Source organism: Callospermophilus lateralis, chromosome 15, assembly GCF_048772815.1.
Source record: "Callospermophilus lateralis isolate mCalLat2 chromosome 15, mCalLat2.hap1, whole genome shotgun sequence".
Classification (NCBI taxonomy): domain Eukaryota; kingdom Metazoa; phylum Chordata; class Mammalia; order Rodentia; family Sciuridae; genus Callospermophilus; species Callospermophilus lateralis.
Window position 1 is genome coordinate 62,846,816 of NC_135319.1, and position 16,720 is coordinate 62,863,535.

The following is a 16,720-nucleotide window of genomic DNA, read 5'->3' on the forward strand; positions in this document are numbered from 1 at the left end:
TTTAAAATAGAAATACTACAGCTTTGACAGGGACTTAAACAGAAAAGGCACTCAAATGACTTCTGCTATGTTTTTGAAAATGACCTCTGAGGTTGGTATCTCCCAGGGCAACAAAAAAAGACAAGGAACTTGCCTGAAAAAAATAACTCCCTGAAAATTCAGAGAAGTTTAACAGAGGCAAAGGAAAGGAACTTAAAGGGGTCACCCTCTAAAAAGCAAAGAAAAAGAACGGTAAGGCTGTGGCGAGGTGCGGGGGCAAGTTTAAATCACCAGCCACTCTGCACATATTTGAAAAATGCCCCTTAAGGGAGATGCCAAGCTCAAAAGGAATCCAAACAAAAATTGGCAGTGGGGTGGGGTCTCAAACAGGAGTCAGAAAGCCATGCAGCTTAAAATAACCAGCATCACCGTCTGTCACCTCAACTACATCAGAAACCATAGAACAGAGAAGAAAACAAAGCAGAGTTTGAAAAGGAACCGACAGCATGAGAAAAACCGGGAAATACCTGTGGCGGGTCTGCACTGGGTGTTCTATTTATCGTCTCCATTTTTTCTAAATCTGCCTCTAACTCTGTTTGGCAGAGGTTGAGATCTTTTTCTAGATTAGTCTGGTTCAAGAAAGAAAAGATGGGAAAGAATGTTTTAGTTTAGACGAAAGGGGACAGAATGGAAGGTTAAGTTTGAAAATGAAGTTTTTAGTGTTATACTTTAATAAGGCCCAGATGGCATGAGTTAATCATAAGAGCTCATTAGAAATTAAAGACATGAAAACAGAGAATGCAATATTAGGCATGTACAACAGAAATCCTGAAGTATCAGAGCTTCAAAAGTCTATTCTACTTGCTAACGAGAACTACCAATACCACAAAAAAAAAAACCCTACCTTTAAGAAAAAGCCTACTTTCTATCTTTTCAGACTAAGTGACTGTGGCACATACCGTAGGTCAGAAGAATAAGTAATTGTTTTTAAAAAACCTCTAAACATTAGTATATGTCTTAAAGACTTTGTTAAATAGTTTTATCACCAAGTTAAAAAAAAAAAGAGTTACCAAGTTAAACAAAACAAAAAAAGAAAAAAAATGATTTAAGAAAAGAAAACAAACCCACAACACTCACACTAACCAAGGCTAGAGAGCACACACACAGTCCACGGAGGAGGCACAGCGGAATTACCTTTCTATCCTCTCTAGGAAGGATAGAGCAGTCTCCAGGAGTATAATCCCATATCTTTTTGGGAGGCTGACGGGAAGCAGAGGAGGAAATGAAGAAATGAGCATAAAGACATAAAGACAAACATGGAGGCTGGCTCAAACAAGGAGGGGCACACTAGGAAAACTGTACCAACATAGAAAGGCCAACTCAAAGCAAAGGGCTGGGGACTCTGAGGACTCGAGGCTGCCTGCCCCAGGGAGGACCTGGAATCACTAACTAGGAAGTGTGTTTCTAACGACTGTGTCTCTAGAGCAAATCAGCATTACCTTATAAGTATTGAAAACTTACAAAAAGGAAAGGGAAAAACCAAAAAAGCATCAACACAAATATGAACCAAATCAGAAACTTTCAAATCCCCCTTTGTTCTTTCCCAACTAACAATGGATATTATACATTTTTGAAACATTCTTCCCTACTGTAAAAAAAAAAAAAATCATTATATGTTAACAAATATGTGAATCTAGATGTTTGACTAATGGAGGGTAAACTGAACTATATGTGCTTCCTGTAGTTTGTAGCAATAAAACCCACACACAAAACAGGCAGAAATGGTACACTAGACAAATTCATAGTGGTGGTTTTTAATTCTCCTTTTATAGTTTAACTAGACTTTAAAGATACTATTGTCAGTAAAGACACAGCTTCCATCCCCTTAGAGAACAGAGTTTAAACTTAGAATTTAAACAGTAGACCGGTAAGGTTATTTTTGTTTTCTACTTAACCCTTCATGTTAGAATTAAAAGCTGCATCCCTAAGATGGAAATCTTCTGGGTGGTTGTTATAGATTTAACAATGGAAGGGTCTGGAGCACAGGATAGTCAGAAGTTCCAAAGCAACATCCCCAGCCCATTTTTCTTCCTTTCTTTCTTTCTTTCTTTCTTTGTTTTTTGTTTGTTTGTTTGTTTGTTTTTGAGACAGGGTCTCATTAAGTTGCTAAGGCTGGCTTTGAACTTCTATTCCTCCTGCCTCAGCCTCCCTGTAACTCTGGGGCTTCCCTCTGCCCCATGGACTTTCTTGTTCTTGCCTACTTGAAATCTCTTAGACAAGGACCTCTGAGGAGATGAGAAACATCTCATTACTGAGCTCCCACAATTTTATGCAACTTTCATTATAAACAATCTTTGGAAACATTCCAACTGATTTGTGTTGAGAAATGTGGCCTTGAGTTGTGGATGAAAATCATGTCAATTTCTGTAGAAGTTTAGAGGAGAAAGGAGAAGGAAAAGCTGATATTCAGGTTCTCTGTAATGAATCTGCAAAAAAAAAAAAGTGATCCAAAGTACATTCACCACTGATGGCAACAGATCAGTAATGTCATCTCTGTAAATGTATATTCTGCATTTTGTAAAGTTAAATGATATTAACAATAGTGTTTATCTTTAGCACTTAATACATTTGGATTGTTTATCTGGGAAGTAGACTTTTTATAGTTACATGTTACCCCTACTTATTTCTTGATCATAAAAAAAAAACAGTAAACAAAAAACCAAGATAGTATTTACAAATTAAACTGGTTTTAAATAGCCATCCCCAAAATGGTCCCTGTAATCTTGAATTATTTGCTGCTATGTGACAACTTGTTGAGCTAAAAGTTGTTATAGTTCAAATCTTGCTAAATTCATTTTAAGTGGATTTAAGTGAAGTAGTTGAGGAAGAGTTCAAGGTAAAAGTCTAGTGCCAAATTTCTGGTGGGCTTGACTTAGGGGAAGTGAACTCATGCTGGTGCAAACAACAATTAAAAAAAAAAAAGGTAGGAATGGTAATTTATGTGATTTGGTAGGAAATTCTCTTTCATCTGCTTCTGAATGTTTAGAAAAATTTTCAAAGTAACTTCCAAGATTTACACCATTTTATGTCTCTTACTCCTTTGTGGTCCATAGTGGGTGAGGCAGAAAGACAAAGAAAAAATTTCTCCCTGTCATATTCTCTTCCCAAATATGTTGGTTCAACTTGATAATAAGCCCACTCTTAGGTGCTTCAAGCCACAAGGAACTGTTTATCTCAATGCTGTTCCTCAGGATATGGGCATTGATTAGGTTATTTTGGCAAGTCTTCAAAAGTGCTATTATCTCTTAAAGTAAGACCTACACAGAAAGGAGCAGTCCCATTAGGATTAGGAGGTCGGTGGAAGGAATGTGTATGGCTTCAGAGAAGAGGCCATTTTCAAAAGTATCTCTAAGTCTAAATAATGAAGGGTGTTTAAAGCAATAGGATAGGAATTCAAGTTATAGGAAGGTCCCAATAAACAAATGGACTGTGTTCTCAGTATTGGTTTGAGATGGTTGTACAGTTCTCAGATCAGTTTCCCCTAGAGTCCGTGTGAACTTACCAAGCTATTCCTAGCTTATTGAATGTATGCTGGGAAAGCAATATTGTCTATTGCCAACAAATATTGTGTGTAATGATAGATTGCTTACAATGATTTAGAAACACAAACCAATCACAATTAACTAGGGAAAAAAAAAGTCACGATTTTTTCCTAAAAGCTAACATTTCAGATAAAAACTAGTTCGATTATTTGACAGAGAAGATGGCTAGAAATTTTTGGCTTCTGAAAGGAGTTTCAAAAACAATCAATGGAATCTTTAATAAACATAATGTAAATAGTTTTTGCTTTCCTGAATCAAAGTAGCATATTATTGTTACATATATCAATCGTGGTGTTTTTTAGGGGGAAGAGGAAGAACTATCTGAGTATAAAAAGAAGCTTTTTTGTGCAATCATTGAGCAGGTTTTAAGAAAAAGAAGAAAAGGAAAAGGGTCAGGATACTGTTATACATTTGAATGTGGAAAAGATTTCTTGAGTAGACTTGATGTTTAAATGGTGGCAGAGAAAAAAGGGAGAGAGAGAAGAAATGAGGTATCCCCTCCTCAAAGCTTTGGGGAGGGGAGAGGAAAGGAGGGGCAGTTTAGGCTGGATGCTTCCCTCTCCACTGTTCCTAGGTGGCCCTCTTCATGGAGGATGGCTAAGCAGCCACTGGGGGGGACCAGAAGAACAGAACACCTGTTCCTATAAGTAGGATGTTGCAAGCCAGGTGCTCCCAACTCATGAATCTGAACTTCTTAAGAAAGCTCAGGATTGCTAAATCAAATTGTCAATCTTAGAGTACCAGTTTAACTTCTTTCTATTAAGAAAGACACAACAGAATTTAATCTTTTACTGATCGATTAAGTTAATTCCTGGCTGCAAATAAAACTATCATCCCAACCCACCTTTATTCAAAAGCTGGATTCAAGGCTTAAATTTCATACAAAACCTAATAAAATGTTTTCTTATGCTATCTCCTCCACCCACAAATTCTTTTTGAATTTGTAATAATTAAGGTTTTATAGTAAGTAGAGTTTTAAAGGCAATGTCTAGTCATCTCGAGTAGATGGATGAGCTCGATTATCCCTTCTGTCTGAAATTCCTTTGTGTGCAGGGCTAAGAAAATCCTTCTTTAAGTATCAAGGTCAATTTGTACAAAAGCCAATTCAGAGTTGTCACAGAGGAAGCTGCAAGATATTAGTCTGAACCCTGCATTTGCTAGAATTTCTAACCTCGATTCCAAATGTTGGAAAATATTATTCTAACTTATAAAAATATTTTCTTAAAAGTTGCCTATCATGGGGCTGCATTTATAGCTACACCACAGAGGAAAAAAGTAATTTTTTTTTTTTATGGTCCATTCAGGCACTTGCCTCACCTAGGTGCTTTGAAAAATGTTACTTGAGGCAGCAATCATGCTGGCCGTCCTGTCATGTAACACATTTCCCTGTTTGTCTTCAGCATGCCACACAGACTTTAGGCAAGGCAGTGAACCAATGGCAGAAAGAACGCCATCCACAAAGCTTGTGATAGTTGGTGTCAATGGGGAGGTCCCAGAAGAAGCAATGGTTTAGTTGTGCTCTTTGGGATATTCTGGTAAGATATTCTCCCAGAGCTCACTGTCCTCTCTTGGTGAAGTAAAGTAAGGAAAACTTACAGGTTGTAATAAGACAAGACAATCCCACTATTGACAACCTACTTGACTGCTCCCCACTTTCTGAATTCCTCACACATGGATCTGATCCTTTAGCAGCAACAATGCATCAACAGCATTATTTAAAAAGGTGTAGAACCACTGAAGCTATTAAACTTACCGGTTTCCCAAACTCCAACTCCGAAAAGAATTTATACCAAGGCTCATTCTTTAAATCTATCTCTTCTGGGCTTATATCCCGACTCTATAGGGGTTGGTGATAGGGAAATGGAAGAAAGAGAAGGATAACATTATGCAAAGATTACATAGGAACAGGCCAGTAGAGATGCAGTGGTTTCCAGGGATTTCCAGCAGCTGCATTCAACAGCAGCAATGGTCCATTTTTTACTGACATCAGCAAAATCGGGGAGCTAAAACAGGAGGGAGAGGACCTGTTTATGAAAACAGGGAAATTGAGGGAGGGAGCAGCATGTGACTCATTCTCAGTCCTACGGCAGAGGCAAATGGACTAGAGATGGCGAACTCTGCACCACACTGCAGCTCCTCACAAGAAATCTGAATGTGGGCACAGCAATATTCCTCAATAATTCTCGATACTGTGGGAGAAAAAGAAAGCCCCTATTTCCTCTTGCAAAGAACTATTAGTTATGAACAAATAAATTGGTGAGCACACCAAACATTGAGCATTTATGCCAGTTGAGTAGAGCAAACAGTTTTTACGGGCTAGTACAGTTTTAGTGCTTATTTGTAAGGTTGCCTTGAGGTTTTCAAAATAAACAAAAATACTGACACTTTATAAAAGCCAATTGGTTAATACTGCATCTTTAATGGCACATGAACAGGTGAGAAACCATGTCCTGTACACAGCAAAGTGGAAGATGACATAAGTAAGAACAGAGAACACAAGTGGAAAAACATTTTAAACAAGCATCTGTGGGAGATGAGTACAGACAGAATATACTTTGTGTTCTAACAAAAAAATGTTAAAGAACTAGAAAAAAATTAAGTGAGGGAAAAGCCAGACAAGACAGATAACAGAACAGGGGGAAGAAAACTTCTGGGTTATGTTATAAAAAATAAGATTTCTCATTTCATATAACTCTAAAATGTATCACATAGACTGGTAATCTGATTTTTTGGCTTTAATGTTTAATCAAATATGTACAAAGTGCTGGTACCTTACTCAGGGGAGTAACATAAACTTCTGAAAATAATCAATTGGAAAATGAATATCTAGAAAGAATCAGATTTCCTCCTTCATACACTGGAGATGTGTTCACACCAGACAAAAGTGTTTGAGGTTCATGGCTGAATTAAACTCATTTATGTATGTTTTCCAAAAAAAAAACTTTGATAATCATAAATAAGAGTACGATGATTTTCTACAGTTGGAAATATAAAATGTACGTATTTTCTACAGCGGCTGAAACACCATTCAAGAAACTTAACTACCTCCAGGCTATGAGCTGAAGAGAGCTATCATGCACCATGGACAGGTCTTCAACTACCATCACAAAGCAGTGCTTCCTGGATGTGCTTTCCTCAACAAATCAGTTATCAGCCCTTTTGCAGCTTGTAGAAAAGGCTGCAAACTGTCTTGGTGATCTTTACCAGCCCCTTCTTCCCAGATCCCTAGGAGAATCTGCACCATTACTGCACTTCCATTTATAGGTAAAGGAAGATATGAATATATGGCACAACACCTTTTTTTAAATGAAATTAAACAAAGTTGAAATCACAGGGAAATAAATACTGAAGCACAAGTTCTGATCCTTGTATACAGATAAACCTCCTCCTGTTGTCTGTAGGGACCCAGGGCTCCAGTCTTGAAGGGGAAGGCCAGCCCTGCCTGTAGTAAATGGATGCTGTATATATTTAGTGAAATGAGGCATAGTGCCTAAAAAGACACAACTGTTATTTAGGAATAACAGTTTAGACATTGAGACATGTTAGATCCTAATATAATGGGGTTTTATGAGACCTATTTAGTGTTTATTATTTTTACAAATCCTACTTTATAAACTGCTCTCTGGGAGGTTAAGATTTTTTTGTTTTTTAATAAAATGTACCAATTCTTTCAGGAAACTGCCTGAAAGTTTTGGTATTCACAGTCCTGAAAGAATTAACCCATTATATTCCTCAATATTGTCTGCTGATTGCCGTATAGATGAGGTTAATGCTGGGTTGAGAACAGAATCAGAAGGCAGGTCAGACAACTTGGGTCCTGATCCTGCAGTTCCAAACCTCTGTCCTGAGGTGCTGCCCAGAGATAGAGGTACAAAGGTGATACCATATAGCGCAACCACCTGCATTTTTCAAGTATAACTCAGCTGTAGATCCAAGTAAGGAACATATCAGTAGAAAATATCCTTTAGGGTACAGAGAAGGAACCTTGTCCTATCAGACAGAGCACACTCCATAATGCCAGGCTATGTTCTTTGCTGGCTATTTTTTCCCAGCTTGATAAAATTCTTGGAAAGGACGAGTGGCTTGCCAGGAAAATGCCAACTATTCAAAGATAGATTTGCTGCTTGAACAGGAGCCAGAGACCAGCTTAAAATTTTAATTAAATAAATCATCTGGACATGATATGTTCATTTGCACAGCCCTTGATAATATTTAGAGTTCTGTGTCTATATTATCCCATTTGACCATCTTGCTCAGTATTTCACTAAAGCTGACAGGCTACATAATATTTCTATTTACAGATGAAAACACTGAAGTTCAAGAAGGTCAAATGATTGGCCCAAAGACACAGCAGAGCCAGAACTGGAGCCCAGAACTTACATCTTCCAATTTCTGGTCCAGCATTCTGTTTTCTATACTACATTCTACATCTCATACAGATCCATAGAGTTTGCAGATAAGACCAAGCAGGGCTAGTAACTAACTTGAAATGCCAAAATAAGGGTGAACTGGGAAGAAATCAAGCTGGGGAAATCCCCTTGTTTTATGCTTCAAATATGCCATGTCTGTAACTATTATTTGAAATATATGTCCTTGTATTTTATACCTGTGACAGCAGGGACCACAACATTTAACCCAAAGTTTAGCATGTAAGAATTGTTCTATGTATTTGTTAAATTAAGCTCGTGCTCTGTAAGGGACTTCAGAGGAAAGTATAAAGGAACAAAGCCTGAAAAGGGTCATTTGTGACAAAGCAGGGACCAATGAGTAGATTTCCAATTCCAAGTCCAGAAGGGAAGAAATGGACTTTTATTATGATAAGAGAAGGGCCAAGTATACTTAGACCTTCATGAGTCTATCAAATAGGTGAAGAGGTCACCAAGGTTGTAAATCCATGGGGGATTTTGAAGGTAGCAGTGTTTCACAGGTCTTGGGTGGTGTGGGTACTCCAGGGCAAGATAAGCTGTGGCTGATAAAGTCTACCACTCAGCACTCTTGCTGTCAATGTATCACTAAGCCTTGAGATCATCATTTAAACTGCTAGTTAAACAAACATGAGACTTTTCATGGGGTAAAAATGAGAATGCACATCTGAAAACAAGTCTAGATCTTACATCTGTCACTAGTTTGTATACCTACTGGCAATTAACAACAACAAGAACAAAAAGTGTATGTTGGGGGCTCAAATTATGGTAAGCCAAATACTGGATACCAAAAGGCAAAACTCACACACTGAAACTCACATTCCAGCTTCTCTGTTCATGTGATAAAAATAACAGGAAAAAAAAATATAACCATAAAGGACTAATTCAAATATCATGAAGGGCTGACTGTCAAATGAGTAAGATTCAATTGAAATTCCTCTCTAAATGGAAACCTTCTCTTGGGAAGAATCCAGCAATACTAGGTGAAAGGTGCTGGAATTAAATGACTGGACAGGCAGTTCCTCCCTGGTCTGCCGTTGGTGCCCACACGCCCTGGTGTACCAGTCTCAGGCCTGGTGCAACAGAGTTCTTTGGGTCTCACCAGTCCCCAGAGGGCCTCTAGAGGGCACCGTGTACCACTTTTCAAGACTAGTTAAAAAAAAAATCAACAGACTCCCTCTCAGATGTGGAAGCTGGAGAGGAAAACGAAAAAGAAGTGGGGAGGGAGGGCGGGGAATTCATGAAAATCAAAGGGAGATCAGTTGAAGAAAGGGACCAGAGTGTGGAAAGAGGAAAGGGAGCGGGAAGTAAGGGCTGGAGAGTGATACTGGCCAAATCTTATTGTTACATTGTGTCCATGTAGGAATAAGTAACAATAGATTCCATCATTGCATACAACTATGATGCACAATAAAAAAGGTGGAAAGAAAACAAATCAATAATAAAACAAAACCAAAAAAAAAAAAAAAACAATGTAAATGAGCCCAAGAACCGTGGTATGGGAGATACGTGTACCACTGTGATATCAACGAAGGAAACAAAATTATGTTGTTGTTTTTCCTGGTTCTGAATAGTGATTAAATTACTAATCAGAGGAAGTGGAAACAAAGAAGAAATTAAGAAAAAAGGGTACACCTTCAGTAAGAGCAATGACAGCCTCTAAATGGTCACTTGGCAAATGACCAAAGGCCTGCAAAGTCCCTGAAATCTTTTAAATGTGTGATTATGTGACTGTGGTTCACTACGTTATTACACACTACATTACGATAACATTAAGTGTTAGGAATATACCTGAAGAGCATGCTTTTCTGGGTGGAAGGGTACTTTCTGTGTTTATTATGAACGAGGCACCTTCTAACAGGCAGAGAACCTTCTATGAAGAGGGGAACCAGAGGCAAGATCCTCTGCTTGTCTCTACATCTCCTGCTTAAAATACCTGCAGTGCATGGTAAATGCTGAAGAATGACAACTCTAAAAGCACTTCTGTGAACTGTTGACCTTTTTTCCTAATTAAAATTACTTATCCCTCTGTGCTTTTGAAGATGTCACATTTTTATTGCAGTAAAAGTCAACCTGACTGTTCCTTAAAAACATGTAGAGCAGGAGGAGAGGTAGAGGGAAATCATTTGAACCTGCATTTCAGGGGGCCTGCTTATGGTATGGTAACAGTATTTAATAAAAACCAATCTCCAGCATAATCATTCCATCCTGTTGCCACAGCCAGAGGGCTGCAATGTTTATGGAGCTTTGGAGAATCCCTTTAACCACACAGAATTTCGAACCAGCTTTTTTTAATAAAGGATGAATAAAAGGAAGCATGATTGGCAGATATGAAACTAGTCAGCTTATAAAAATTCTTCCCATTTCACAGAAGAGGCCATTTTTCCAGGGTGGTCTGGAAACAGATCATTTTCTCAATCATAATTGCTTTGCGATGTGAACTTTAGAACCAGTTTGCATATGAAATTAGTCCTCACTATTGCAGTTACCAATAAAGGAAGACCTAAAAGATATATATATTCTAATAGCCTGGGGCTTTTGCCTCTAGTTATAACATCTTATCAATTATTTGGCTTTTAATGATATACTGGTAAATCCTACAAAATTTATCCTTGTTCACATAAAAGTCACTTTTTTAAAAACCCTGACTTATTCCAGTTAATGATAAGCCTGATACATTAATGATTAGACATTTTTTTAAAAGACAGCAGCAAAATCAATCTGTATGTTAGTAGAAAAATTTAAATTAGTTAAAACCATGCACAAAATGGAGCAACGGAGCCACAATAAGAGGATTCTTTAAAAGGAGACTCTCAGGACTTATTTTATGAACACCTACAACAATGGAAAGGGTAAAAATAATTCATTTTTTTCATTGTCTTCTAAACAAAGAAAGTCTATCTCAAGGGGGAATGAATATAACCCAGCTGAACAAAGCATCTGGATTAAAGAACATGGGCAGAGAGAGAGACAAAAGAACTTTAACATGCACATTACCATCTTTTCGTTGGTCAGAACAGAAGACTTGCCCGGCTGATATTCGTAAATGCTTTTGGGCTCTGCACGATATTTCCTCGTATCCACTTTCTTATCTGGGGGCTCCCAGTCGTTTCTGCAGACAGAAAATCCTATTTCAGCTATTGTCATGAAAACTGGCATCAGCTTCCAACACAGTCTGACTTTGGTTGGCTACAGTCTGATCAAGGAATTTTTATATCCAAAGCATAAAATTAGAGTAAGGGTGAATAATTCAGTTGTGCTGGTTCATTTCTCAAAACAACCAGTTAAATCTCTGTGTTGGATTCACAAAGGGTGTGAGCCATCCTGTGCTAAAAATGAGGCACAATCAATTGGAGAGAAGAGAAGGAGAGAGGAAAAAGAAATGGTAAAGCTGACCTGGAAAAACCTTTCACCTCGCTCTGCTCTCATGAGTTTATCATTCCCCAAACATGCCTGCATCTCCCACTCATGCCAGTGCAGAGAGAGAACATAGGTCCTGGAGCTACTTGACTATGGCTCAAATACTTTTGATAAGACCTGGTAACTAGATGATCTTAGCCAAGTACTTTACCTCTTGGAACCTCAGTTTCCTCATCTGAAAAATAGGGGTCGTTGTAAGGGTTCAATGAGACAGTACATGTAAATCAGAAAGCAAAGTGCCAAACCTACAGGAATTACTAGATAAACATTACCTGTTACTATGACTATGTTCTTCCCTAATCCATACCCCACCCTACTACCTGCTAATCTCAGTCTTTGGTGCATATTCTTAACCTGGTATCCAGTGATGGGTTTCAGAAGATACACAAATCCTTGGAAACTGTGTGCAAGATTTTTATGCAGGTGTATTACTACTTTGCGATGTGGTTGCATTTTGTTTTTCGTGTAAGGCTGAAAACTTCTTGATGGCAGGACAACATCTATAACATCTGATATAATATGCATAAAATGTAGCCAGTAAGTGCCTGATGAATGCATCTCTAAAGGATTTATGGACATATCTAGCCTACCTTTCAAATTGATTACCTAACTCCTCAGGTGGATGCCACTTAGGTATGTGTGGGGCTCTGTTTGTGAGGATGGAAAGGTAAGCCTAAGTGAGACTGGATGTGCATTTGAGGGAAAAATCATTTGAATTGACCAGAGCCTTTTTTACGTGGAGACTGGTAGAAGTTTGGGCTGGAAGCTGCATGGGACATATGTCCAGATGGCATGAAATGGTTGCTCCACAGAGCACTTTTAGAGATAAGAACTAAATAAAAGAAAACGGGGGCCAGGTGTGGAGACACACTGTAATTCCAGATACTTGGGAAGCTGAGGCAGGATGATTGTAAGTTTGAAGCCAGCCTCTGCAACATAGTGAGATCCTTTCTCAAATAATAAAAAGGGCTGGAGATGTGGCTCAGTGAAAGAGCATCCTTGGGTTCAATTCCCCACACTGGGGGAAAAAATCGGATTATTTAGCACAGGCATTAAGGGATGACTGATGTCACCTCTTAATAACTCTAAACCTTACATCTTGATGATACATGACACACAAATAAATAGACATTAAAAGTGTGGCTTCATTTTATTCTCTGCTGTGAATATATAAACAAGGTTAATATGAACATAGAATATGAAAACCTGTGACAAATCTTGCAATAAGACTTTTCTTATAAAAAGGTGATGATAATTATAGTTGACATTAATTAAGTCCACACAACAAGCCAGGCACTACTAGGAATATTTATGTGCACTATCTCAGTTTAATCCTTGCAACATTGAGCACAAAGCAGTCAAGGTTTTTATCCCCATTTTACAGATAAGGGCATTGAGACTCAGAATAAGTCACTGCTGATAGGTAACAGCAGGGGATTCAAATTAAATCCATCCTAAGAAAGGAGGCTCCTGGGTCTCAGGAAGTGCTGACAAGGCACTTGGCTGGTCATGGTGAACACTCAGGAGGCACCACTTACCGTTCTGGGCTTGACTTTAGTGAGGAAGAGCGGGTAGGGAGGGGTAGCGTGGCTGACCTCTTAACTACCTTCTCACCATCAATGTAGTTCATCTCACTTTTTGAGCGAGGCACGGAAAGGGGAGACTTTGCTAGAGAAAGCAAGTGCATACAGACGACTTTACAAACCAATGAAAACGAAAACCAGAAGATGTCTTCCCTCATCCACCATCCCCCTTCTCCCCCCGCAACCAGGAAACTCAGTCACTTACTGTCTTCAGAAAAGGAGTATCGGGGAGAGTACAAATCAGAATCATCATCTAGGGAACAAAAAAAGAAATGATCAGGACAAATGGGCTACTAAGGAACTGGACTGCACATTCCCCACTGCCACAGCCTGCACCGAATCCAGCCATACCAGGGAACCCAGCGGAGAAAGGAGTCAAGCACCGGAAGCTACACCACAGCAGACCACACTGAGGAGAGGAAGGTTTGCAGAGGCCACCCTACCCCGGAGGACCTGCAGTCCCGACAGGACGTGAACAATGCTTGGCAGATGACCGCTGCCTACCACTGGGAAATGCATGGGGACAAATAGCCAAAGGTGCTCTTCAAGAGACACCTCCTGCCAAAGCTGGAATACAGACTCCCGAGTCTGGCCAAGTGGGAATCGGGGGCTGAGATGCATCCGAGTGCTCCTGCTCAGTCACTGGTTCTGCCTGCCAAGTGCCATGGGGTCCTGACAGGTCTTCTTCAGGAGCCTTCAGACTGCTATTGCATGGGAAGGGGAGGCCTGGAAGGTGTGGTTGCTGGCTCCCCACCTCAGCTTTGAAAGGTTTCACATTCTAAACTTCCATATATAACATCACTAACAGAGGTTCTGCAGCAAAGAGTTGACCAATATCCATATCATAATTTGTTTTGGTTCCACCTCAACCTCATTCCACGAGATTTCTCTCCTTCCTTGGGGCACAACACACCCATGGTTACATGGCCTGCTCTGCAAAGGAACTGCCTGAGCTAAGTGTCTAAACAGTGACTCCGGAACAAATCAAACCCATAAGAGTGTCTGTGGTGCGAGATGGCTTTCTAAGGGTGTGGCACACTTCACTAAATAAGCTTAACACTAGGGCTCTAAAATGTGCTGAATAGAGATGAGATCTGAACCCATTAAATGGCTGTATTTTTTAAACTTAAAAATCAGACCACAGGGACATTATTTTCTGGAGGATACAGGGGATTGAATCCAGAGGTGCTTAACCACTGATTCACATCCCCAGCCCTTTTTTGTATTTTATTTAGAGAGAGGATCGCGCTGAGTTGCTAAGTGCCTCACTAAGTTGCTGAGGCTGGCTTTGAACTTGTGATCCTCCTGCCTCAACTTCCCAAATTGCTGGGATTACAGGTGTGCACCACCATGCCTGGCCCAGACCACAGGCACATTTTTGGGAACAGATTTCTAAATTGGATCTGTCCTGAAAATGCAGGTTATTTAGTCACTACATCCATGATGATATTTCCAAAGCATTACTCCAAAGAGTTGCTCTCAAACAGTCATCCCTATTTTCTAATATCTTGCTAATCTGAATTCAGAATTTATGCATATGGAACGAAGACCCAATTTCTTCCCTCAAAATTCATAACTTTAGCGAAGGACATGACCTAATCAGCAAAGGCAAGCCAATCTAATGTGCTATGTTAATGACAAAGTGTTAATAAAGTCCTTGTTTCTACAAAAATCATTTTAAGTTTCAGAGCAGAAACTATCAGAATTTTTTATGAAATGTAAATAAAGCTAGCATTGCTATTATTTTGAGTCAAGCAATATTGAAAGACAGTTTCTCTAACCATCTTGTGCCCTCCCTTTTCCTTATTTATATCTGTCCCAGGTCCTCAGTCAAAATAATAGACAAGAATCAGGTACCAAGGCATATTTTCACCTCTTTCCACCCTTTTATCTTTAAGGATAAGAATCAACGTCAAGGTTGAACAGGGCTTCAGCTTCTTTACCAACACAACCAAGCCATTCACTATTATAAATTGAGTGCACAAGTTTATTTGTTCACTTCTAAAAATAGGGCAGGGGAAGGATAAAATGTATTTTTGGAGAGACCATACTGAAGAATTTTGTGTTCCCAGTTTTTTCATTTTTTTTTGTGTGTGTGTGTGTGTTTTTTAATAGGACTTCTGCCATGACATCAAACAGAACGAAAAATCAGCTTGGCTCACAAGGACTTGATTAGGAAAAACAGTGCCTGTCCAAAACAAAAATTAGCTTAGTGAGAAACCAAAACATTACTCTTTCAAGTCTGGCCTAGTGTTTTTAGCTCAAAACCTTGTGCCTCTCTGAATCACAGAAAAATTAGAATCCATCATTAGATGGTGAGGTGAAAGTTAATTTATAATTATTACCTGGTTCATAAGGCTGGAAACAATTCTTGGGGGGAGGGATGACATTTAAATACTGAAAAATGATTTTTTAAGCCTGAGCTTTTTTAAGAAAAATGTTTTTCTCTAGATTCTTCTAATGTGGAATTCTAGGAGGCTTATTAGAAGACAATGAGAAGAGCCAGGTGAACACCTGAATTCCCAGCAACTCAGGAGGCTGAGGCAGGAGGCCAGCCTTAGCAACTTAGGGAGACCATATCTCAAAATAAAAGGGCTGGAGATGTAGCTCAGTGATAGAGCACCCCTGGTTCAATTCCAAGTATTGGGGGCGGGGTGGGGAGGGGACACAGAAGTTGAACTCCTTTGAACCATAGATGAAAACTAAGTCAAAATAGTTATTTATCGAAATGTAAGAGCTTAATAAATATAAAACTGTCAGAAGAAAAGTATAATAGAGTAAATCTTTTATAATAGTAAACCTTGTGTGAAGAGAAGCCCTCTAAGAGATAACACCAAAAACACAAACAACAGAAAGAACAAGGTTAGATAAAACAGACATCATCAAAATTAATGTTTGATGTTTGTCTTGAAAATCTAATAGAAAAAAAAACTTACCCCAACTTAGGAATAAAAATAATAATAGTAGCTCCCAGTATTGTCCAGTAATAGCTGAAAATTGACTAATATCCTCTCATTTAAACTTTGTAAAAACTCCAGTAGGAAATAAACACATCATATTTCAAACAAGGGCAACAAGGTCCAAGCAGGGTAGAAAAACTTGCACAATGAGAAAAATACAGAGGAGGAATGGATTCAAGGTCTCTCTTCCTCATGTCACCTATTAGCTTGTTGTTAGCATGTTGCTTCATTCTACATTTCACACCTTCATGTGCCCTGATCCTGGGGAAGATGACGACCTCGACTGTTTCAGTATTGCTTTTGTTGTGGAAGAAGCAAAGGAAAGTGCTGTCCTGAAACTCAAGTACACCATTGGCCAGACCAATCTCCAGCCCTCGAAGCCTCTGCTCCACTTTTCCACATCACCCCATCCTGAGTGATGCTTGAGCAACATTTCTGAGTTACCCCACCACACCCTTAGTCTTTTTGCTGCTGATCTCTGGGGACAATGGTAACACTGAGTCTTTTAGTTGTAGGTGAATACAACACTTTTATTTTGCTTATTTATTATGTGGTGCTGAGGATCAACCCAGTGCTTTATACACGCGAGGCAAGTGCTCTACCACTAAGCTACAACCCCAGCCCCCGAGTCATCCTTGCTATAGCGTCTTCCACGTGCTGGTTTTTCAAACCTTCTCTAGTGAGTCTGCACTGGGAAAGACAGGTAGACAGTTAGAAAGACCAAGGAATGGGAAAAGTATAACAAGTATCTG

At 39.1% G+C, this 16,720-nt stretch overlaps 1 protein-coding gene across 50 annotated transcripts in view; it reads right to left on the minus strand.

Moving 5' to 3' along the window:
- Positions 1-16,720, minus strand: part of Sorbs1 (sorbin and SH3 domain containing 1) — a 233,493-nt gene that overhangs the window by 52,581 nt on the left and 164,192 nt on the right. For 29 of the 50 annotated variants that reach the window (XM_076834735.1, XM_076834730.1, XM_076834755.1 and 26 more), the window contains 6 exons: positions 13,214-13,261; positions 12,964-13,093; positions 11,003-11,117; positions 5,335-5,418; positions 1,174-1,239; positions 507-608 (listed from right to left, as the gene is read on the minus strand). In XM_076834735.1, the coding sequence (XP_076690850.1) occupies positions 507-608; positions 1,174-1,239; positions 5,335-5,418; positions 11,003-11,117; positions 12,964-13,093; positions 13,214-13,261 (545 nt within the window). The remainder of the gene's footprint in view (positions 1-506; positions 609-1,173; positions 1,240-5,334; positions 5,419-11,002; positions 11,118-12,963; positions 13,094-13,213; positions 13,262-16,720) is intronic. The other 21 variants (XM_076834759.1, XM_076834753.1, XM_076834752.1 and 18 more) reach the window with 3 other exon arrangements.